At 35.2% G+C, this 24794-nt stretch overlaps 1 protein-coding gene across 2 annotated transcripts in view; it reads left to right on the top strand.

Moving 5' to 3' along the window:
- MALRD1 (MAM and LDL receptor class A domain containing 1) overlaps window positions 1–24794 on the top strand; it is a 263083-nt gene that overhangs the window by 47475 nt on the left and 190814 nt on the right. For both annotated transcript variants that reach the window (XM_066991641.1, XM_066991640.1), the window contains exons 14-18: window positions 702–848; window positions 9942–10094; window positions 10241–10346; window positions 11638–12005; window positions 13655–14067. In XM_066991641.1, the coding sequence (XP_066847742.1) occupies window positions 702–848; window positions 9942–10094; window positions 10241–10346; window positions 11638–12005; window positions 13655–14067 (1187 nt within the window). The remainder of the gene's footprint in view (window positions 1–701; window positions 849–9941; window positions 10095–10240; window positions 10347–11637; window positions 12006–13654; window positions 14068–24794) is intronic.

Here is a 24794-nt window from a genome sequence, read left to right as displayed (position 1 = left end):
AGGTGCTTTAGGTAGTTTGCAGTGGTTCTATGAAGTAAGTTATGGTGGGAATTTCCAGATATCACTTACAAGAACCTGTGCATATACACACTTGGATGCAGAGACAGAAGCAAATCATCTTACATCTTCCACTGAAGAGCAAATTCCATTGCATTATCTTTAGGGCAAGAGGGTTTTTCCATCATCACTGTCAAGTACCTTCCCTTCCCTTCCCTTCCCTTCCCTTCCCTTCCCTTCCCTTCCCTTCCCTTCCCTTCCCTTCCCTTCCCTTCCCTTCTTCCCCATTCACTGAAATCTGGGTCGTTTTCTAATGTGTAGTTTGCAAGCCAGTAGTGGTGCAAAACAAAAATTTTGGCTTATTGGAATTTTCATTGTGTACTGAACTCAGAGAGACCACAGCTATAGCACAAAGATTTTGTGAAAGACTTGCTCGCAGCCATGGGGACCACAGCAGGTTGCTTGATTCTCTGTGAGACAGAGCTTGTACACAGAACCTTGCACCTGAACTTGAGCCAGGCCATTCAAATCTATTTATTTTTTTTTTTTATATATTTTTTCACTCATCTGCTTGAATATTGTGGCGAATGATATATAGCTTAAAAGCACAAGGTATCAGATGTGTTTCTTATCGGTTGTGATATATCCAGATTTTTCTTCCTTTTTTTTAATTATTTTTTTAATTTTTATTTTTCCTTCCTTAGGGGGAACAGAAATGGCAGAAACTAATTCCTCATCTCTTTACTGTCCACTGGGACTTTTTTCATGTGGGGATGGACAATGTATTTCACCTGACAAACTCTGTGATTTTACACCTGACTGTTCAAATGGCCATGATGAAGCCAAGTGTTGTAAGTGAAAATTTTAATAATCTAGGTTGTTAGTTTCCCGTGAATATGTTTGTATGTTCTACTTGTCAGGGTTCTGTAACTTCATAAATGCTACAATTTAACTAAAAATTCTTGAACTTGAACTTAGAATTCTTGAATTCTAAAAACTTCATTTTGATTCTATTGTGATTTTTTTTCCTTCTCTTTTCTCTGACAACAATGTCCCTCTTAGTACTGAAACTAGAATAATGGTCTTAGGTTAATTGAGTAAGGGTTGCTTAATATACAGTGTTTTATTTTGTAACTCTTAAGATGTTAAGTACCAGGTACAGAGTTATACCAAATTAAGTCCTAATCTTAAGATATTGGAAGCTGATTCAGGAAACCATTGTGAAGCAAAACAGATCTGGTGTGTGTACTCTTGCACACATGCTCTCACATATACAAAACTAAGCTAATAAAATGAAATGAAAGGAAAGTACATTACATATATAAATTTGGAAATTCTGTGGCAGCACTGTCTTAAGTGCCTCTTAATGGTTAGACGCTCCTTCAGTTAAAGATGACAGTGAGATAGAAAGCATTGAAAATGTACTGTACAGACTTTTGTTCAAACTGTGAGTTTTATATACTTAATTTGGATGTGCCAATACCTCAGCTGGACAGGTAAATAAAGCATCCATGCACAGATCAAAGATATTTAGGCTGTGTCAATATTTTCCATCTTCGCTATGTCCCTAGGTTTTCTCTGCATGGAAACTAACACATGGAATGTCTTGGTGCATCTCAGAATCCCTCTGCAGTACACAGTCAAAAGGGACCTTGGGAAAGTTTCAAGGCCTCAAACATATAGCTTCAGAAATATTTTTTAATTCATTCAATTACCTGTTCTGCATAAGAAATGATGGTTATATTTTTTATCTTTGAAAATGAGTCCCTTTATATCATGTTTACCTATCAACAACTCAGAATTCTGATAATAGCATTCATAAGATCAGTTAAAAAACAACAACAAAGCAAAGAAACAAAACCCAACAACACTAACAACAAACACTTAAAGGAAAACCTTTGGACCTTCCTGTATATGTTATTGAATTACAAAAAAAATTATACAATATTTCTGTGGTTCTGCTGTCAACACATTTGTTATGACACATAAACATGCAGTTTAGTACTTTATTGTATGAATTTATTTGATTTATAATATAATAATTTTATAATATAATCATATATGATAATATATGATATATTAACATATATACTATCATATATATAATCATATATTATTATATAATATATGATTTATTGAATGAAAGTAATATTTCTCAGTGTTTTTCACTGTTTGTTACTGATAGACACCCAAATCACTACCAGTACCAAAACACTTCTCATTGCTGAATAGGATTGAAGGACCTCCCAGCATGAAAACAGCAGTGTTTCCTCTTGGTTGTCTCAAGGCCATTTCACTTGCAACCTTGATCTTGCAAGGGCCTTGGATTAGAAGTTAATTATTTTAAATTACCTAGTCATTATGTTTAATCCTTCCACAATAATAGGAGACTAGTATCAGATTTGTCATTAGCTATTGATGAATAGTGGCAAATTTACATCTGCACATATGTTTTAACCCCCCCCTTTAAACACCTTCATACCACAGGTTTTCAGTATCACAGGGGCAGTGTTTATGTTGGTCAGGATAATGTATTTGTGGTGACTAGTCCAGGTGAGAAATCTGCCATTGGGCTCAAACGAGTTAATTACTTGTGGCATATGGCTAGCCCACCTGAGGACAGGTGTCCTTGTTTACTCTTTTCTACAGTGGTGGTGGTGGGGAAGCTTCTGCTTCCCTTGAATTACTTACTTATTTGCCATCAGGCAGCCACCTGCTCTAGAACTTAATTTTGCTTTTTTGTGAAGAAGAAAAAATGTTTCCTGGAACATTTCAGTCTTCTATTTCATAACAGAGGTGCTCATCAATTATTTGACTTCTTATTCTCTGACACCTTATTTGCATGTGCTTTCTTTGTATATTTCAACCTGTAACAATTTTGTTATTCATCCTTACTAAAAATCTCAGGCATTTCATGAGAATCTATTTTTCTCAAAATCATCGTGAGACTAACCTATTGCTAATTAACATACGGTAATTTCCTCATGGAATAGTCTATTTTAACTTTAATTAACACCAAACTTTTTTTTTTTTTTTGTAACTCTCTACTTTGATTTAATCCCTGGGAAGCTTCAATCTTGGTAGTGTTCTTTGTCAACACATTTTAATGAGAGTGATTTTATGCCATGTGTAAGAAAAGTACCTACTTAATAGGTACAAATGCACTTGGTAGGTTCTTCTGGTCCAAAGTTTACGGTACGGTGAAAGTATTTTGTTATTGTGTGACTTGTGATTTAAAAATTAGTTTACCTCATCTGGTTCTGCTGCAATAATGTGATTTTAAAAATTATTATTTTTATTATAACAACGTTTAGACTTTTCTTCCAGATTCCTAGTTGCGTTGTACAAAATTACGTGTCCCAGACTAAAAAATGTTCTTCAGATTTATTCTACATAGTAGAGAAAAGTAAAAACAATATAAAATATAACCTATGAAATGTTTTCTTTTTTGAGTGGTGCTACTGCTGACTATTAGTTCACAGCTTTACTTCTACAGCTGAAGAATTTACTATGAGTATAAAGTGTTATACATGACTACCATGCATTAAGACAGAAGAGAAAAGCAACTGCCTTTTTCAAGCTGCAGATTTATAACAGTGACCTAACATACCTATCACACTGTGTGTTCGTGCTCTGGAAGGTGAATGTATAGTATAATTTCTAAGGTCTACACCCTATGCTTTTGGTGGAGTTTAAATACTTACTTTTCTGATCTAAAAATTCTGTTGATGGTGTAGGAAATAAGATCAAATTGGAAAGTCATCTGATAGACAACTATGTTGCTTGAGCTCGCTGATGTGGGAGAGGAGTAACCAGGGAGTTGGAGGAATGCAGGAAAAGAAGGAGAGGGGGGGTATATTAAGACTAGAAGGTCAAAAAGCCAGTGGTGGGGTACCAGGAGAGTGAAGGAAAAAAAAAAAAAAGTTTTGGGAGAGAGAGTAAAATATGGAGAAAATGGGAATGAGGAACATAGATGTAGAGCAGTGATGCTTTTGTAGAGAAGAGCATAAAACTTTGCTGTAAGTGGCAAATAACTGAGACCTCAGGAGATGTCTAGGAGCAAGGAGCTGTGTGGGGAAATGGATGGACAAAGAGATGAGGACTGCACGAAACAGGGCAGTGAGGACTTCTGGCTTCCCAGTGAAAGTAGGACTGAGATAAGGGGTCAGAGAAGAGCAGCTGTGGAACAGGTGAAAATGGGAAGTACATTGTGGAAAGGAAGAGCATTGAAGAATTAGCAAGAGCATTTTTCTGCCTGAGACCACAGACACTTTCAGAATTGCTATAGAACCCAGAAATCATGAACCTACCTTTTGTACTTCTACTAGCAAATATATATTCTTGCCCCAAAACGTTACATAGGTATCTCATTGTTTTATAGCTATTCTTATCTGGTTTCCTTCATGCATTGTGACAACAAATACTGCATTAGCTCAAATGTCAGAGAACTACAGTGTAAATAAGACGGACTGAATAATGGCCGTAACATCTTATTTTTGTTTAATTTAATAATAACAATAACAAAAAATCCTTTCCCTTTCAGTTACATAGAAGGAACACTCTAATCAAGGTAGAAAGCACTTGATTGTTAGAAAATACTTATGTTTCTCTTATTTTATTTTGCCTGGACCTGAGTATCCATCATCCTAAATTACCAGGATATTTCATCGTTTAAGAAATTTCATTTTCTTCAGACTACACTAACACTTTAGAATAGAGAAGAGATTTGGACCTAATCTGCTAAATTTCCAATGAAAACATCAGTTGATTATTTTGGAGGCTCTTATTGTTTTGGGACTATTTCCCATATCAGTACACTAATCACTCACATTCAGAACCTGAGAAGCATTTGCAAATGGCAATTTCTTATGAACTGAGGAATTTCCAGAAAATGTCAGATCTAACAAATCAGTGTGTTTGGACACTGTTCCACTTAAAAATGCTGTTAGGAAACTGCCTAGATGATTGCATATCTGCCTCACTGTACAGAAAGGACCTGCCATCAAAATAAGAGTTGCATAGTGAGTATGATTAATTTTCATATTGTTAATTAGAAAATGAAGTTGTAGCAAATGCAGGCGACTGCATTTTTTTTGGGGGGGGGGGGCAATATTTAGATTAGGGTTAATTAGTGTTGCATGTGCATGCCCAGAATATTATATTCCCCCTTTAAAAATCTGAATAATTTTAAGTCATACAGCTAAGCTATACAGTGTTAGGCAATGTACTGTGGTCAACTTGTTAAAAATATAGGCACAAGGTGAAATCACTAGTGCTATTTATAGTGTGTTTTTTTTTTTTTTTCCCCTCAGTACATTTTGTCCATCTTATAAGCCATACCGTTCCCCACTACATAGGAGATATATACCTGATTGTTATCTGCAAGTCATGGTTGTCTATTACTAAAAAAGCCCATGTGACTGAAATCACAAGTAGGTCTGCTGCAATAGTAGGCTGTTGAAATAGATGTCCCCACAGAAATTAAGAGTGGAAGAAAATGTTCTGGACTGTTTTGTTTCCTGTAGGCATCCATAGAGGAGACTACCATATCCATATGTACCAAGTGATTGTTGGATTTAAAGTATTTTAAATATATGAGAATATCATCATGGAAATCGGGTTTACATTCAATTTTGAGCCTTTATATGGAAGTAGTTTTAAATTATTTCAGAGCTGTAGGCAATAATTGTGGATGGAAAGTGAGGGAAGGGGGAACTCTTGGGATTTTGTCAACCTCCAAACAGACTTGAATTTTGCCTTTGTTTGTTTGTTTGCTTGTTGTTGTTTTGTTTCAGTTATTCTCATTTATTACTATTGAACTTTTGCATTGTTTAGTGAACACTATTCATTTTTTTACTGTAGGAATTATGCTGTTACACCCACAAAGTATTGTCGTGCATTACCTGAGTGTATATATCATGGCATTAGCAAAAAGTATCAGTGTGAGAAACCACAAACACAGGAAGGCAGATATAAAACTATTCAGTGTGATTATATAAGAAAGGGTATTAAAATAGCTTGTTAGGATGTATATGGCCATTGATAAGCTGTTTTTTTCTTCCTAGATATGAAGATGTCAATAAATTGTTGTCTTCATGACATCTAGCTATGTCTTTAAATTTAATCTTAAATTTGATGATTAAAAAAAAAAAAAAAGGTTGAATGTCTATTGACATAGGAGAGGCTTTTTAAACACCTTCTAAGTAAAGGAGAAAGTTGAAAGCCAGTAATGATGATGATGTCTTCTCACCTGGATTTTTTCATGTCCGGCTTTTCTTAGAATGGTGCAGTATGAGTAAATATGCATGCGTTGCCAAACAGTGAAAGATTTTTTGAGGGATGTAGAGATTTATGAAGCTGCAGTCTTGCAGAAGTGCTATCATCTTAAGCATTCATTTTTAAGTACTGTTTTCAACTGGAGCATTCCTTAAGTTCTTGTTAGGCATTGATTCAGCTTACAGAGAAACTACATATGCGATTTGTGGAGGCTCTTGAGTGAAGTTCCTCAAAACAGAAAAGGGTAAAATCACTTTGTAAGAACCCAGAATCAGCAAGAAATCTAGACTTTCGTGATACCAAATCATCTCAGAGAATACTAAATCTGCTGACACTGTAAAGGCAGCTGTCTCAAAACATTAATAAAGGCCACAATCCTGAAATGGTATGTTCATACTATCACTCTGGTTCCTTCATGATTACTGAGGGAGAATGTTAAATGAGAAGCTAAAAGGGACAGCAGAAAAATAAATGCATACGGGTGCCATGGAGACTATTTGAAGCAAAAAGACGCCAAACAAATAGCTGAAGTAATGTCCAGACGAAAAAAAAATAATAAGAGATGATTATAAATTGTGGTGGGTTACATGCCAAAACACCGTAAGGATGACCAAATATAGTTTAAGGAAAAACTAGCAATAAATTCCTCATATAGAAGAAGCAGAAAGCTTGTCAGAGTCTTTAAGATTGCTTGATAGTTAGCATTTAAATAGAATTATAGAATCATTCAGGTTGGAAAAGACCTCTAAGATCACCTAGTCCAACTTTTAACCTAATACAGACAATTCCACCATTAAACCATGCTACTAAGTTCTACATCTACATGTTTCTTGAAAAACTCCAGGGATGGTGACTCAACCATTTCCCCGGGCAGCCTATTCCAATGCCACACAACCATTTCAGTAAAGAGATTTCTCCTAATATCCAGCCTAAACCTCCCTGGTGCAACTTCAGGGCATTTCCCCTCGATCCCCACCTCACTACAATTTCCTTTAAGGTAATTGTAAAGTACATTAAGGTCTCTCCTAAGCCTTCTTTTCTTCATGCTAAACAACCCCAGCTGCCTCAGCCTCTCTTCATAAGACTTGTTGTCCAGGCCCTTCACCAGCTTCATAGCCCTTCCCCGGACATGCTCAATCACCTCGGTGCCCTTCTTGTAGTGACAGGCCCAAAACTGAACACAGTACTCGAGATGTGGACTCACCAGAGCCAAGTACAGAGGAGCAATCACCTCCCTAGCCCTGCTGGCTACGCTGTTTCTGATACAAGACAGGATGCTGTTGGCCTTCTGAGCGACATGAGCACTCTGCTGGCTCATATTCAGCTGGCTAGTGACCAATACCCCCAGGTCCCTTTCTGTCAGGCAGCTTTCCAGCCACTATTCCCCCAGCCTGTAGCATAAGGTCATTGTGCCCCAAGTGCAGGACCCAGCCCTTAGCCTTGTTGACCCTCATACAGTTGGCCTCGGCCCATCGGTCCGGCCTACCTAGATCCCTCTGCAGAGCCTTCCTACCCTTGAGCAGATCAACAGTTGGGCCTACGTTGGTGTCTTCTGCAAAGTTACTGAGGGTGGACTCGATCAAAATAGAGCATGTAAGAAAATAAGAAATAGGAGAAAAGCAGAAAGTAAGGTGTCAGGAGAGACAGTAGATTAATTTGTGTGTGTTCACTGTGAGAGGAACTTCAGAGGTACCCAGGTAGCAGACTTTCTCTCTGGGTAGTCTTTTTGAAACAGAAGTGCCAGTCAAACAGGTTATGAGACAGTTAGATAATTGAAGCTCTATCAAACATTCATAAACAACTGCATTTCACACAGGCTGTACCAGCTTACACTATTCTTGTATCTTCCCTAGTGTTTTTTTTTAAAGTTGGTTTTAGTTGAAAGTTTGAGGGCTATTTTATCTCAGAGTATTCATCCATGATTAAGTTAAATGCATCTTTTCTTTCATTTTTATCCTTGTTACAAGTTACAGATGCAAGTCTGTGCTCAGAGACTTAACTGTTTTATCTTTTTTTTTTTTTTTTTTTTCATCTTTTGGTATAACCATCTGTGTGTAAAGTTTGTCATATTCTTCGTTATTGTTCCCCTGGGGATATGGGCCAGTTTCTTGTTTTTCTTAAAGCCTATAGCAAGCGAAAGAAAAAACAGAAATAGTTTTCCATATCTCCTTATCATTATATTCTGCCAGTGGATTATCAGACATTTCCATTGTACCTATATATGTATATCCATAAATAATTTTATCTTTATTTTATTATAGCAAAACATTTTAAAAAAAATCATCCTTTTTATTTTTTGTTACACTTGTCAGTCATAAATATGATGTAGTTCATTTCTGAACCACATATAAGTATAGAAAACACGTTTTCTTTGATCCCTTAGATATTATTTGGCTTTTCATTTTGTGGATTTTTTTTTATTTTTTGTAGCAGAATCAATAGCTATGCATTTCCATGTGCTTTGCTTAATAACCCACAAAAATCTCATCTTTTTAGAAACCCTAACCAACAATTATAATAAATTAAAATTTCTTCATTCTTTCTAACAAATGATATATAACCTAAAATGTGAAAGGTTTATCAAGAAGATTAAAGCAAACAACAAAAGCCAATGCCCTTCCCTATCAATAAACATTTATATAATTCTGTTTACCAAGAGACATCATTTGGTTCTGAAATGTGAATTTTCTATGTCATAATGTTATAGCCACTGCAACTGGTTATAAATCTTTATATTATAATGGTGGAACTGACAATCATGGCTGTCTGAATATTTTGGGGTTTATTCTATATGCGTAATTAATGAACAATTGGTTAATTTTCCTGAAATAGTTTTCCTTATGCTTTCCATTAAATGCCTGTTCTAATTACAGTAAGCAAATGTATCATTTTGTGACTTAGTGAGGAATTTTTTAAGTGCAGAAGAGGAAAATATGACATTTCATCATTTTAACATAATAAATATTTGTGAAATTACATTCAAACATCATCTTCCTTTCCTTTTTATTTCTTTTGCATTATGTATATTTTCTAAATTATTTCTACTCTTTTAAATTAAGAATTGAAGAATGCAGCTGAATATATTTTTCAAATCGTTGTCACCACAGCACTTTGTGTTTCAGAGATGTCTTCCTTTTACTATATCATAGCACCTCAGTAAAGCCTGATATTCAGCTTGATTTCTATTCCAACTAGAAGAATGGTTTTGCTATCATTAGCATACTTGCAGAGATTTGGGAAATTGATTTTATTTTTGACTCCAGCATCTATTCCTTAAAAGATCTTGCAGAATTCTTGTTATTGTTTTGCATGCTCTGTGTTTTGCTGTGCAGCATGAGGACTGCAAGGTCTGTTTTCAGCTTCTTTCTGCCTGCTTTTTGTACTTTGGCTGCAGTGTCCTTAGAGAGAATGCTTCATTTTATGAATACATTTTGTACAGAGATAGTTTGGTTGTTCCTGTGGGACTGTTGTCTTACACAACTCTTATAAAACAAATATGCCATCTCATCCCCCTACCCCTTTCCTAGACATTTGTCTAAAATACCAGTGACATATTGGAAATGTTTTATTTCCTTTTCATACTGTAAAGCTCCCTCTTTAGTCATGTAAAGCTCCCTTGATCATGTCATGTACAGAGTCAAAGTGAAATGTTTCTTATTTCATTTCAGTTGCTGTGTGTGACTTTGAAAGAGATAACTGTGGTTGGTTTGAAACCGCAAGTGCAGATGGATTTGACTGGGTAAGAAGTTCCAGTAGTGCTCTTGCACCTGATTTTCAGAAGCAAGCTCCTCTGTGGGATCACACCTACAACAAGTCTGAAGGTAAGACAATGCTAGAAATAGAGAACTGGCATAGATATACCTACTCTTTAATTGTATTTAAAGTGGAGACTGTGAACTTTTTCCAAACACTTAGAAATTATTTCTTTGTTCAGCCTGAAGAGTTGTTTTCTGTTTTCTTTTGATAGGTCATTTTATGTTCATTCTGAAAAACAGCAGCAGCATTTCACAAGTTGCTCAGCTACGAAGCCCAAAATTCAGTCAAGCTGGATCAAATTGCACAATGTCTTTTTGGTATGAAAAAAAAAAAAAAAAAAGTTTAAAAATTCATGGACCATCTCACATTGTTTCTCTTGGATTGAAATTGTGGTTATAGTTTGCAGTAGTATACACACTCTTCTCTGCAGTATTTATTGTCTCTTCCTATTTCTTAATCATTTAGTCTTATACTAATATGCAGAAAAAAGCTGAAGCTGTAGAACAGCTTCAGAACTGAAGCTTGAGACTTCTTTGTTATAAGACTTTGGTCAAAATTATGTTAAAGTATTGTACCTGCATGCACATAGACAAATACCACCATAATTGTAATAATATTTCTACTTAGGTTGAAATCGATTTGAAAACGTTATGGAATTTTTCTTAAGAATCAGAAACCTTCCAAAATTCTAGTAGCTCATGAAGTTACCAGCTGGGTTATCAAAAGACTATTCAAAATTGGGTTGTATCTTCTTTGAATGGAAGCTCCAGTGCAGGAATTCTAGCTTCAATTTCAATCCCTTCCTGAAATACACAGGGGAAAAAAAATCCTTTCAACTGTTTTTTTTTTATCACAACCTCTGTGCAAGCTTGTCAAAGAAGGACAGAAAAAATAATGTGTGATAATTTGTGTACTAAGGTCAAAGATGGTGGTGGAGTATAAATAAATGTTTGTATGACTTTTGCATTATGCAGTGTAGTGTTTCTTTGCAATGTCAAATACATCTATCATAGAAAGACAAAATGTTGTTTTATCAAAGACTTGTGACTCAGTGTAGGCCTGGAAATTACACACTTCTGGTTAAGTTTTCAGTTTTGTTGTATGATTGCTCACTTATGCATTTATCATTTTAAAATATTGTGAGATTTTCAAAAAATACTGTAAAAAATGCAACATATTAATAATAACTAGCGTGGGTGAAAGGTGTGCTTTTGCATTGAATAAGTGCTCATTTTTTCCTTCTGGAAACTTTACAATTATGTCTTAAATTCGATTTATAAAAGGCATATTATGCATCTGAAGGAACAGTGTTCATTGCTTAATGTGAAAGCAATGTCTGTTCAGTTATGGTTTATAATTTAATGAAGGTTGCTTCTTCTCTCACAGTTTTCAATTCTTGATATAAGCCCTAGACTGTTGTGTCAGTCTAGGGCTTATTCTCTCTTATACCTACTTACTATCAGTACAGAAAGTGAAGTGAATTAGAGGCAACTGGAAATAGGCATAGTGGATGTCCTGTATTTCACAGAGCTATGACAGAAAAGATAAATGTTCCAGCATACTTGATTCTTATCATTTACACCTCTAACTTGGTTTTTATCATTTTAGGTATTACAATTACGGTCAGTCAGTTGGAGCGGCAGAGATGCAATTGCTTGTAGACGGGCTGAAAGAACGTACTGTCCTTTGGAGAGTATACTACAATCATGGAAATCAATGGTTGAAGACATTCATTCAGCTTGGACGCCTTTCACATCCCTTCCAGTTTTCACTCAATAAGATCAGTCTGGGCTTTTATGATGGCGTCTCAGCAATTGATGATATTACATTTGAAAATTGTGCTCTTCCACCACCTGCATCAAGCTGTGAAGGTCCTAATCATTTCTGGTGCAGAAGCACAAAAGCGTGTATTGACAGGTTATTGGTATGTGATCTTGTGGATGACTGTGGGGATGGATCTGATGAAGACAACTGTAGTGAGTACTTTCCATTACTGCTTACCTTATTGCAAAAAAAAATATTAGTTGCCATGTTCATTTCTGGAACAAAAAAAGCACAGTACTAGTACCGTCTATCAGTGTCATAACCAGAGATGGTGCAACTGAATATATTTACTGCTGAAACACTCGGAAAATTATTAACTTAAATGCATATAATTTATTACATCTGAGAGTAAATGTCATTCAATCTCCTTTATTCTAATGAGATAAATTTCTTTAATTTTTGTGAAGTACACACATTCAAGTGCCTTTTTTTTTTTTTTTTTTTTTAAGGAGAGAATTCACAGTCTGCAAGTTAATCTGGGTGAATGTGCTGTTCATGGTTACACTGACAGAACTACAATGCAAGATATTATATGGACTGAGAGAAGGGCATGTCCTATCTCTGTATAACCCTCTCTAACCAGAAAGCATTAAAATATCTGTATTACTATAGGATTCTAGTCATACTGGACCTAATTGTCCCTTTCAGAGAAAGAACTTGTAGGAATTGAGAAAAGCTATAGGTCATTCACATTTTTGACATTCACCTTGCAGTGCTGAAGGGCACTGTTGATGATTTCCTCCCCCAGGCATGCATTCATCAATTTTAAGAACTTAAGAACATTAATATAAAAGAAAATTAACTAACTGGTGCTTTATCACATCCCGAGGTAACCAAATTATGTAAATCAGAGTGAGTTTGAGAAGCAGTGGATACCTTACATGCTTGAGGGGATACCAGCCTGCTCTGATATCTGCTGAATATCAAATTTAAACATCTGAATTTCAAAGAAAGCACAGGCTTTCCATTCTATCTCAGTTTTTCCCTCTTGTAAAATGCCTATCTTCCTTATAACCCATTTTGATATCTATAGTAAGAAAGTACTAGATGATTAAGTTTGCAATTTTAAACATCATAACAAATAAAAGCTTAATAATTAAAAAAAAAAGAATTTTATTTAATAAAGAAATTATTTCAGTTAATTACTGTTTATGAAAGGTAGATGCAAAGGTGGAACATAAATTCACTATCTATGATACACTTTTTTTTTTTTTGCATTAGAAGTAATTGGTCTAATCAATATATTTTGGCTTGATGTCATGTAATGAAGTGCAGTCGTGTTATAAATGCCTCAAATTTAGCTTTTATAAAGCTATTGAGAGTACTTCTGCTTTGCAAAAACATATTAGATCACTTATTACATCTATCTACAAAGCTAAATTTTGTGATTTATTTCATCCAGTTATCCTCAGTTTTACCTGAAACTTAACTGTGTAAAGGAGTTAAAGGACTTCATATGCTTTGAAATGCATAAATTTATCTAATACATGAATAGTAACTTGTTCTTCACAGTTCTATTTATTCAACAAATTAATTATGTACTGTTTGCCAGATGTATATTGAAAGAGGAAGTGATTAACTAAAGGTTTTTATTTTATTTTTGTTCATGTAAGTGTAAATTTGTTCCTTGGAGGGAAATTTTTGCAAAAAGTAAATGAGTTTTTATCTATATTAGAAATTTTTGTAAGGAGAAAAAGAAAATATTTTATTTTTATACTAGAAAGAAAGTGAATGGGGAGTACATTAAAACAGTACTGCCTTTTGATACTGATTTCACTTGACTGTTCTGCCTGCTTTTCAGACCCTGACCTACAGTGTAACTTTGAAAATGGTTTATGCAATTGGGAGCAGGACACTAAGGATGACTTTGACTGGATCAGAATACAGGGTCCAACCCCAACGGTTAATACAGGCCCATTAAAGGATCACACGACAGGCACAGGCAGGGGACACTACCTATACCTGGAGTCTTCTGAGCCACACGAATTTGGAGATAAAGCGGTTTTGCTTAGTCCTCTCTTCAACCCTTCTGGCAACGGAACCTGCATTTTCCGCTTTCATTATCATATGTTTGGAAAGCAAGTTTACTTGCTGTCAGTCTTCCAGAGAACTGTGAGTAATACCAAGGGATGGCTGCTGTGGTACAAGTTTGGAAATCAAGGAAACAGATGGATAAGACAGACACTGTACATCAGCAGCTCTAAGCCATTTCAGGTACGATCCTTATAGATTGTGATATGTTTATTTGCTGCATTGTATAACAGTGGAAACATATAAATGAATACAATTTAAAGCTATTAGTAGCTGTTGACTTTGAAATCCATTTGTGGGTAATATTTCTTTGAGGAAATATGGCTGATTTTATTTTTGTGGAATTTATTTTTTCCCCTCTAAAAAGATAATTATAATATTTTGAATGTGAACAAACGGTATTTAAAGTAGGTGCTGCTACTTTTGGTTTTTGACTATTGGTCACAACAAATTTCTGTTCCAGCCTGTTTTGTAACAGATTCACAAAAAAATAATTCAACGAAAAAGGACAGTTAAAAAGAATAGGCTTTTCTATGAGTGAGTTTTCCATAGTTACATATTAATCTTTAATTATATAATTCCAGACAAAAATGTTTGTTAGTTCAAAATATTTGGTTGCAAGGGTGGGTGAACAATCAAATACCATTTAAGGAAAGAAGTTACTATTGTAAGTTTCAGCTATAAATTTTGCTTTCCTTTCTTGCCTTTTAAAGTTGTGTATGTTATTTACCTTTGCTACGTGTGGTCTGTTTATTCTGGTTGGGTTAATGTACTTGCATGTTTATTAGAGTAGACGTTGATTCATTTGACTGCCAACTGGTTGTAAAATTGACTTTAAAAAAAAAAAAACAGCACCCCTCCCTCTGAGATCAAAACAAAACAAACAAACAAACAAAAAAAACATTTTGTATCCAACATAATGCAATATCTGCTTTAGAATGTCCCATATTTGCTTCCCAATGGATTATTTTCAGTTTGAGAAAAGTTCTACTGTATTTGAAAGGACCCTTATATTACTTTGACTGCACAGAGCCCCCTAGAAGAACATAATTTTTTGCCAAGACCACTTGTAGAAATGTAAAGGAGAATCATATCGATATAATCCTAACAAGGCCATATTAATTTATAGAGTTTCAGCAGGTGTGACCATAAGAAATTTTATTTATGTTTAAATAGAAAAATCATTCTTTTAACTCTGATGATAATTTGGCCTAGAGCTGGACCATGCACTATTGTGATGGTGGTATGTTGGTGTCAATGACAACTGCTAGGTTGAAAGTATTGTGAAGCCCTGATTTCTTTTCCTTTTCATCCAACATGCAGCAGAGTTGAACTTTTTTTTGCTAACAAACTGATTCTTCTCTCATTTTTGTTGGTCTTCTAGTAATGTAGGTCCATTGATTTGCATACGGTTTCTAATGTTATACATTTGTAAAAATGAAAGAACTAAATCTCAGATGTGACGGCATTTCATTTGATTGAACAAAAAATCTTTCAAAATAAATTTTCACTACTTATTTTTAATGTTGGGACTTTTATCATGGAAGCTTCATAAGTGTGTATATATGATGAATTTATGCTGAGAGTGGTCAAGGGCATTTGGCAAAAAAACTAATTTTGATATACTATCGTGTAATTCTAGCATAAATTAAGCTGTACGTACTTGCTAATATATATATATATGTAAGGAAACATATTCTATGTCTGGTAGTTTCTCTAAAGAACTATAAAACCATGTGTCCTACATATACCCTCTTGAAGGTTAGGAAGGTCTGTTTGGTAACTGAAAGTATTTTTTCTTAAGTATTGTAGGGCTTTCTATTGTACTTGCCTAGTTCTCTGTAGGGAATTCAGAGATCCTGTATTCTTTTAATGAATTTTTGCAATTTTTTTTTATCCTAATTTTTGAGGAACTTGTGGTGTAAGGTATCATTTCATAGTTTGTCCTGAAGAGAAAGATCAATATCGGGTGTTCATTATTGTGTATTCCATTTCCAGTGATGGAGTGTGCTGTGTCACAGCCCATCACCCTTCAATACTCAGAAATTTTAAAGAGAGAGACTTATTCTGTTGTTAATAAGTTGTCAAAATCTGACCTCTTTCTGTTCTTCCTTCTAAATGAAGAGTGTCAGAATCCTTCTAGGGCTAAAAATGTGTTTGGGAAAGATCTCCACACCTTGTTACTGCTTTTTCTCTGAAGCCATATTTCTGCTGAGATGTGTGCTAGAATAGCCTCTCATTTAGTTTTAGGTCATCTTTTGATTGGATAACAGTAGTACATTTGTCGTCTTCATGTTTATTATCTTGTTTTCCCTGCATGCTCTCAAATTAGTGTTTTGATATTTCCAGAATGCTTGAAGTGCTTGATGTCTCATAGGCCTCCTTCATGTTGGAAAGGAAATGGTTATTTATTTATTTATTTATTGTTTCTTTTTTCCTAGAGGGTCCTAGTGAAGAGAAAACTGTAGTCTCTAGACGAAGTAATGTGAAGGCTTGTTTTACAAAGAATTAAGTCATCATGAGATGATTATTTGCAAGAGATGAATATATATCTAAGATAGTTGATACCACATTTTCCTCTTCCCTCCCTATGCAAGTCTGTTATTTGTTTACCTCATACCAAGAAAGAACAGTCTATTAATAGTAAACCTCCCAAATGCATATTTTAAGTCTGTTTACAAGCATGTAAAGCCAATTATGAGAACTTAAAAACAATTGTGCCTATATACTGACTGTTAGTTAAAGAAGGGGTTCTTGGCCAAAAATTCAAAGCAGCAGTGAGAAATCTTTGAGGCCATCTAGAGAGACAGATTGACTTTTGAATATTTGGAAGTCTATAGATAAGAAACTGTTATAGAGCCTTTAACTGAATACTTTGGGATAAACCCAAAGGGAACAGCACACAAAGACTTTTTTTTTTTTTTTTTCTCACATCAGCCCCCTCTCAAGCTTTTTCTCAGAATTTTGAACTTCACAGGAAACCTCTGTTCCAGATGATATCAAACTGTTGCTGAGGTTTGTTGTTGTTCCATCAGATAATTTACATCGGAGTGTTAAATGTGATGTCAATGAGCCAAACAGGACAAGCTGTATAAGTGAAAAAGGAAATTTAGAGGTAGGTTATTTAACTGAAAGGAATACATGTCTTTGAGCCAAAATTAAGCATCTCTTTCAAATGCTAAAACTGACAAGTAACAAAACTGGTCCAAAACACACATATCTTGCACCTGTAGTGATCCAGACTTTCCCTTTGAATTCAGAAAATGGGTATGACAGACAAGTATGCAAAGAATTTAATAATCTGGTATTTTAATGTAAGCAATTACTGAGTGATTGTATATTCTGGACATTTTTGGGGAGTACTTAAATTTAAATGGAGATTTACAGCTCTCACATTCTTGGGAGCTTAGTGATGTTTGTATAGTGTACTGCCAGAGCTTGTGATTCCCCCTCTATACAGATGTAAGCAAGCAGTGCAATATTCACCTGTAATGTTTCAGCAGCTGTTTTATATATGTAACTCTTTAGATGCATCGCAAAAGTAATCAACCTTTGTAATTTTTAAAATAGCTTACAAAGTTATATTAATTAACTTATTTTTGGTGAAAATTGCAAGTGAAAATATATTCCATGTCAAATTTCATTTTTAATATATAGGACACTTGATTTAACGTGGAAAATAAAACTAGCTGTTGAGTGTACTTATCTCTTCGCTTGATCTAAATTAATTTTAATCTCTCTGGGAAGTGTACTTACATGTTTTTTCCTTAAAAGTGCATTTGAAAAAGTAGTAAAATACCAATCTGTCCATGATAGCCTACTTATATCAATTATGAATAATGTTTGCTTTTATCTTTCTTGAATAATCATAATACCTGACATAGTTTCTGCTCAGAAGAAAGTGCAAATATTCTATATTTACATCTTGGATAAATGTAGCTGACTTAGTTTGCTCTATTCATTCCATTTTCTCTGGATACAGAATAAGGAAATGGTGGTTTTATGTGAACCATGACAAAATTCTGTATCACTCCTTTTGGGCAGTGTAATCTCCTTTTAGTCGTGATATAAATCACATACCTACAGTATGGTTCTTAGGATATCTCAGGGAAATTTAGTATATCATTAAACATATTATTATTACTTTTAAATATCTTAAACCACTGTAATGCACTTTTTGTTCTTGTGCAATAGGTGTATATGTGTATCTCTTATAAACAAAGATGGTTATAGACCTTTGATAAGGTTCAAACCATATGGACAACAACAACTGTAAATTGTTGTTGTATGTCCTAAAACTCTAAGGGATTCCAGTGTGTCTTCTCCTTTTTAAGTTTCTCAGCTCCCAGGATCTGATGTAACCACCCACTGCTGAACTGGGAGGCACTCTCCTTTGCAGTCACTGAGCATAATTTCTAGATGAGCCATTGGGAAACAACTTTGAGAATCACTGGGATTCTCTTTCTTTTGCAGACATGAAGTGATGCAAAACAGCCTTCAGGAAGGCTTTGTTTTACTTTGCTAGAGTACTCACAGAGTGAAATGTTACAAGTGTCATTGGTACCAATTTAGACAGACAGTCATCTTGGAAGTTTCGTTTCAAAAAGTGTTGGCTGTCTATTGTAGAGGAAGCCTTGGGTCACTTCCAAAGGTATCCTTTTTACAATTAGTATATTTTAAAATACTTTGGATAAAAGAGAAAAAAGAGATTATTTTCTAAGTTACTCACACCTAGCAGCAAAATTAATCTAAAGAAAGATTAGAATCAAAAGGAAGATTTCTTGTGATTGTCTTGTCTTTTAATACATTAATTTACGTCTTCATTTTTCACCTTTTTATTTCTGTTACAGAGAGATAACACATACATACATTTATTAGGAAAATCTTCAAATTCAAAGGCAAATTAGCTCACTTTGGGGGGAGGGGATGGTTTACCTAATTATTATAATAACCTTAAAATTAGTTGTGGAGGTGTGTATTTATGGTTGATTTTTTAACCTTGATAATCGAGATGTGTTATATTTTCCCTAATTATATCCAGCTACTCTTTATTTTATGGTTATAATATATCCATGAGATATGGTAAGTTTGGTGTCAAATACATCTGGAGTAAACATATATGATTTACATTCAAACTCTAACCATTGATCTAAAAAAAGACAAGAAGGGCTAAAACTTGTATATGGGGTACTACTAGGTAACAGATCACAATCACATAGCTAATATCTACCTTTTTCTCAACTCTCTGCCCTTTCTTTTTTTAGTGTGATGAAATAGTGATTCTTGCTTGGAGATTCTGGTAAACTGCTCAGTAGTAAGGAAAACAAATCTCACTCTTTGCTTACTTCTGTGATTCTATTTGTTGCAATTACTTTTTCTGAGAGTGGATTGCTTAACCACCCCCCCCCCCCCCCCCCCCCCCCCCCCCCCCCCCCCAAAAAAAAACCACAACTCTGTAGTAGTATATATAAAATCAAAACACAAACAAAACCACAGAGTTCTAATGGGGAAAAAAAGTCTTTTTGATTTTTTTTGGGTAAGTGCACTTTACAAACAAAATTTAAAGTGCTTCTGATTTCTGTGTCAAACAAAAAGAATGCTATTTAAAATCTTGAAATTTTAGAAATAAATGTTTTGTATTTCACACATTTCTAGTGGTGAAAATTATATTTTAGACTTAAATAATATAGCAGGACAAGTTATAAGATGATAGAATCATTAAAAGATTTGGGTTGGAAGGGACCTTAAAGATCATCTAGTTCCCTTTGTAGCAAGAGACAATGGCTTGCTAAGCTTCTTTGTCAACTGTATCCTGGAAGAGAGAAAATTTCAATTTTTATTTCCTGCATAACAAGCATCAAAACTATTGAAATTCAAGGTTCTAGGTTTCTCAATTTGCAGTGGCATTTGAAATTTCTTTTTTTTTTTTTTTTAGTTCCAGATAAATGTAGAGATTTTTTTCAGTCTTCTCTAAACATTAATTGATATGTTTCAGATTGAATATCTGGACTTACACTGGTTAAAATGGAGCGACCAATTTTAACTATATTCATTTTTTCTGCATACAGCTTAGCTGGAAGAATTTGCATACCTTTTTATTGTCCCAAAGACAAGCATTATTTCTTAGTGTGAATAGCAATGTGATGAGACCATGTTTGAGCTTGTTACTGTAGTGTACCAGCATATGCAGCTATGACTTATCCTCACCACTCACAGAGCTGACTGGTTCTGAAAAAAAAAAAAATGTTTTTTCATCTCTTTATCCTAAGAAAACAAAACAATGTAGTTGTATGTTTGCTGGTATGTTAGGAAAACTCATCAAGATAAAAGAAAAAAAAAAAGTGGTAGAAAAGTTGGACCCTTTCTATGATACTAGGGTTAAGAGTATTTGTCTTGGAAAGAGGTGGCTTAAAGGTAATAGAGGAATATCAAATCATCGGTGTCATAGAGAAGCTGTGCAGAGAATGATTATTTATAGTACAAAGAATAAGAGGTAGACTGAATTCATTAGGCAACACAAAATATCAAGAAACGAACTATTTTGGGATGGTCTGTTGTGCAGTTCATTGCAAGGGAATATTTTGGGTACAAGGAAGTATGAACAGAATTAAAAGCAATTTGGCAAGTTATTTAAAGAAAAGTCTCTGTCAAGGGCTGCTAGGACAACAATGTGTCTACAGCCCCCGCCTTGTGAACATTGCCCAGAGACTGGGAGTTAACACTGCATGCCTGTTCTGTTCTCACTGCGAGTGTAGCAGTAGCCCTCTGGAGGCACACTGCAGTTAGCTGTACAGCTGACCTGGTCTCTGGTGTGGCTTTTCTTGTGCATTGAAGTATTATGCTGAAAATGAGTTGAGGTGCATCAAGAAGCTCACCCTTTTTGATATACTAACTATGATTCCAGATTTTCTGTAGTCATTTTTCCCTTATGGAGCCAAGTTTATTGCTGTCAGGAACTGCTAGCCTTCTGGCTTGATTTGATTATCTGCTTACTTCCTTGTTTGAAGCCTCAATTTCAGTGTGTATGCTCACATAGTAGTTGGAGTTCATTAATGTTTAGTTGGCCAAATTAATTTCTTTCATTGAAATCTGGTGTTGAAAGCTGGTCTGAAAATTATCAAGGATTTCTCTGTTTATTAGACTTCTAATAACCACCTGTGATCATTTTTCCATTTTGACTTTAATCTATTTCCTGGTAGTAATTTTCAGACAAGGATTTAGTCATAATGGATTTCCACTCTAGCAATAGCTTCATTTTCAACTTTCCATTTCTCATTGCTTGTCTTCCTTTTCCTAGTCTTTCTCTTTGTGTTTTTCCCAATTATTTGCAGAGATGAGTGTTTAGGAATTTATTTATTTATTTAGTACCGGGTCCTGCACCTGGGATGGGGCAATCCTGCCTATATGTTCAGACTGGGTGGCGAGATGCTGGACAGCAGCCCCGCAGAGAGGGATCTGGGGGTTGTGATTGACAGCAAGTTGAATATGAGCCAGCAGTGTGCCCTGGCAGCCAGGAGGGCTAACCGTATCCTGGGGTGCATCAAGCACGGCATTGCTAGTCAGTCGAGTGAAGTGATTGGCCTGCTCTACTCTGCACTGGTGCGGCCTCACCTTGAGTACTGTGTGCAGTTCAGGGCACCACAGTACAAAAAGGACATTAAACTGTTGGAGAGTGTGAGAGGAGGGCAACGACGATGGTGAAGGGCCTAGAGGGGAAGACATATGAGGAGCGGCTGAGGTCACTTGGCCTGTTCAGCCTGGGTAAGAGGAGGCTGAGGGGGAACCTCATCACAGTCTACAACTTCATTGCGAGGGGGAGTGGAGAGGCAGGTGCTGACCTATTCTCCTTAATCACCAGTGATAGGACCCGCGGGAATGGTGTCAAGCTCAGGCAGGGGAGGTTCAGGCTGGACATCAGGAAGAGGTTCTTCACCGATAGGGTGGTCGCACACTGGAACAGGCTCCCCAGTGAAGTAGTCGCTGCACCAAGCCTGTCTGAATTTAAGAAGTGTTTGGACTGTGCACTTAGTCACGTGGTCTAAAATTTTGGGTAGACCTGTGTGGTGCCAGGAGTTGGACTTGATGATCCTTATGGGTCCCTTCCAACTTGGGATATTCTATGATTCAATGTGTTTATGGTGTGTTTTTTTTGTTGTTGTTGTTTTTGTTGAAGTTTTTTTGTTTGTTTTTTTGGTGTGCTTGTGATTTTCTGTGACGAATATTTTGGGGGGCATTTGTATGGGTTTATGTCGTGTTTGGGAGGGGGAGGAACAGCTGTGGTTTACTTTTTTGTGCATGTGTGGTTTTTATTTATTTATTTTTAAGCACTTCATATTTACAGTCTGGATTGCTTTTGAAAATCTCATTCTGGAATTTTTTTATTTTTTATTTTTTTATTTGGTTAGAGGAGTCTTCTCTAAATCCTTGTAAATGAAGTCAAAACTAACCTTAAACTTAAATTGGTGTAAATACAGTTTCAGCATTATAATTAGCAGATAGCTGTCTCCCCAGTGAGCAGGCTAACCATGCTGTTTCATTAAACTAGACTCTCTCAAAATTTTAGGAACTCTATGTATATATATATATGTGTGTATTACAACTGCAATAATCCTTCCAATGTTAATATTATGGAGTGGAAACAGGATCTTTTATCTTGAAGGAAGCTTTGTACCAAGGAAGGAAGCTTTAATACAGCAAAGTACTGAGTTCCACAATATGTAAACACTTATTATGGATGTGAGCAGTCCCAATGGCACCAAGGAATGGCCAGTAAAATGACAGAAATGCAATACTTCCCTGTAGCTTAGAGAAATGCTTGGAAAAACATCATAAAGCAGCATGAGGGTTAACAAGCCTATAATGAAGCACAATAAAATGCTGTACTGGATTACAGCTGGTGTTTTTCGGTATCTTGTAAAACCAAGCGCTGTAAAGCATCAAATATCTGTCACAAGATTTGTCACAATATTTGTTGTATATATCCTCAAGATCATTTATAAGAATTAATTTGGACCCTTGCATGAAAGAGACGTTGTTTCAACTTCAGAAGTTCTGAAGTATTCACTTCTAATGTGTTTTTCATGGAAACAAAAGGAAAGGACTGACAGGCTATTGAATATGGTCAATAGAATTTCAGTCTTCTGTACTTGTAGTGTTGGAATTTTTTGGTTACCTAAGGTTGATGTTTTTTCCAGCAGTTGATGAGCTTTTTCTACTTGTGCCTGTTTTAAGGGGTAGAAGGGCTCCCCATTATGCCTGTAACCCTGACTGCCTAGTCATTAATCCTCCCAGAGTCAATACAACATACTGTGACACCTTTTCTTGCCAGTGCACCCGAGCTCTTTCAAGGAACACCATGCGTGGAAGGAACAGAAGAGTTCAGTGCCACATAGTCAGGATGCAACTACTGGAAGCCTAGATCAGAGGTTTGGGAAGTGGTCTCAGGCCCCGCAGAGCAGACTTCTTTGATGACAGATGAAACAGATGAACAAAACTAGAGAGGAAAAAATTAACATGTTCAGAATCACTTATCAAAGAGACTATAAACTAATAATTAAAGAAGTCAAAATTAAATCTAAATTTCACAGATTTTATCACAATTATTCTGAGAATTTGTCTTCACTTATTAAATAGTTTCCCTTCTCAGTGTACTTGTTGAGATATCATTCTACTTATTCTTGAAAAAATGGTCATAAAGTGAAGTCTTACTATGACTTGTATGTTACATGAAAATATCTTCATTACAAGGATTTATGAAGGATGAAATTTTGTTACAGATTTCATGCAATGAATGGCTCTACAGTTTTTCCATTATCTGTAATTACAAAAACTCTGTCATCTCTTAAGAAATTGGTTACTTTTCTTGATGGCATGAACTGTTTTCCATTGAATATGCATAGCACTAAAATATAGACTAGTTTATTTCAGAGATATGCAATGAAATGCATATTTCTATACTGCATTTGCTTTCAGTAAGTTACAACAAAATATTTGTAATTTATTTGTACTATTATACACTTGTGTGGTTGTTCTCCCCTCTTCAAAGCAATCCATTTTTTTAAAATCAGAAATAATAATAATAACCCTAATTAAAATTAGCAAGTTCTAACTTCTAATAAAATCACTAAGTAACACAGTTGACACTTCCTGTGACAAACCTGAGATATTGTTTGGCTCTATGACTAGTTAAGTACATCAGAACTAAGATCAGTATTCCCTACACGTTCAGATATCTTTAGAATTGTCAGTACCTCACGGATTTTGCAATGAATTCAATTCTACTTAAAACTATGTTTGCATGGAAATTAAGGTTTCATTTTGCTAACCTTCAGAGGGAATTGGCTAGTGACAGAAATGAGCATTACTGTGGAAATGGAACATTTATACAGAACAATGTCACATGGAATTATTCTATTAACATTTGTCATAATGTTCTTTCACCCTTCAAAAATCTACTTTATTCAAAATATAAAAATACTAATCCTTTTTTTTGTACACAAAGTGTCATTCTAATGCATTTTGCTTCTTATGGAGTATTTTCACCTCTTTTATGTAGCATACGTTTTGCCACCTTTTTAGTGGATCAAACTTTCAGTGGATTCAGACTGGATCTCTAAAATTCTGAAAGCTGGAGAAACTGGGAACAATTTATCCTCATTCAAATTATAAATGAGATGTGAAATGAGCTTCATGGTAGATGAGTTTCCTGGAGGTTGTTTAATAATAGCTCATGAAGTTTGCAGAATTTCAGAAGGCAAATTAATTTAAGTGGTCAATGTTTAACCACAGTGCAGACAGAAGTTTTATACTGCATAACTAGATCATAAATTGATACTATTTTCAATTTTAAGCTATCAAATGCAACACAATGTGGTTCTCATTTCTAAAATCTATAAAGAAACCATAATTTC

The sequence above is a fragment of the Anser cygnoides genome, chromosome 2, assembly GCF_040182565.1.
Source record: "Anser cygnoides isolate HZ-2024a breed goose chromosome 2, Taihu_goose_T2T_genome, whole genome shotgun sequence".
Classification (NCBI taxonomy): domain Eukaryota; kingdom Metazoa; phylum Chordata; class Aves; order Anseriformes; family Anatidae; genus Anser; species Anser cygnoides.
Note: the sequence above shows the minus strand (reverse complement) of the source record. Positions and strands in the feature narration are given on the sequence as shown.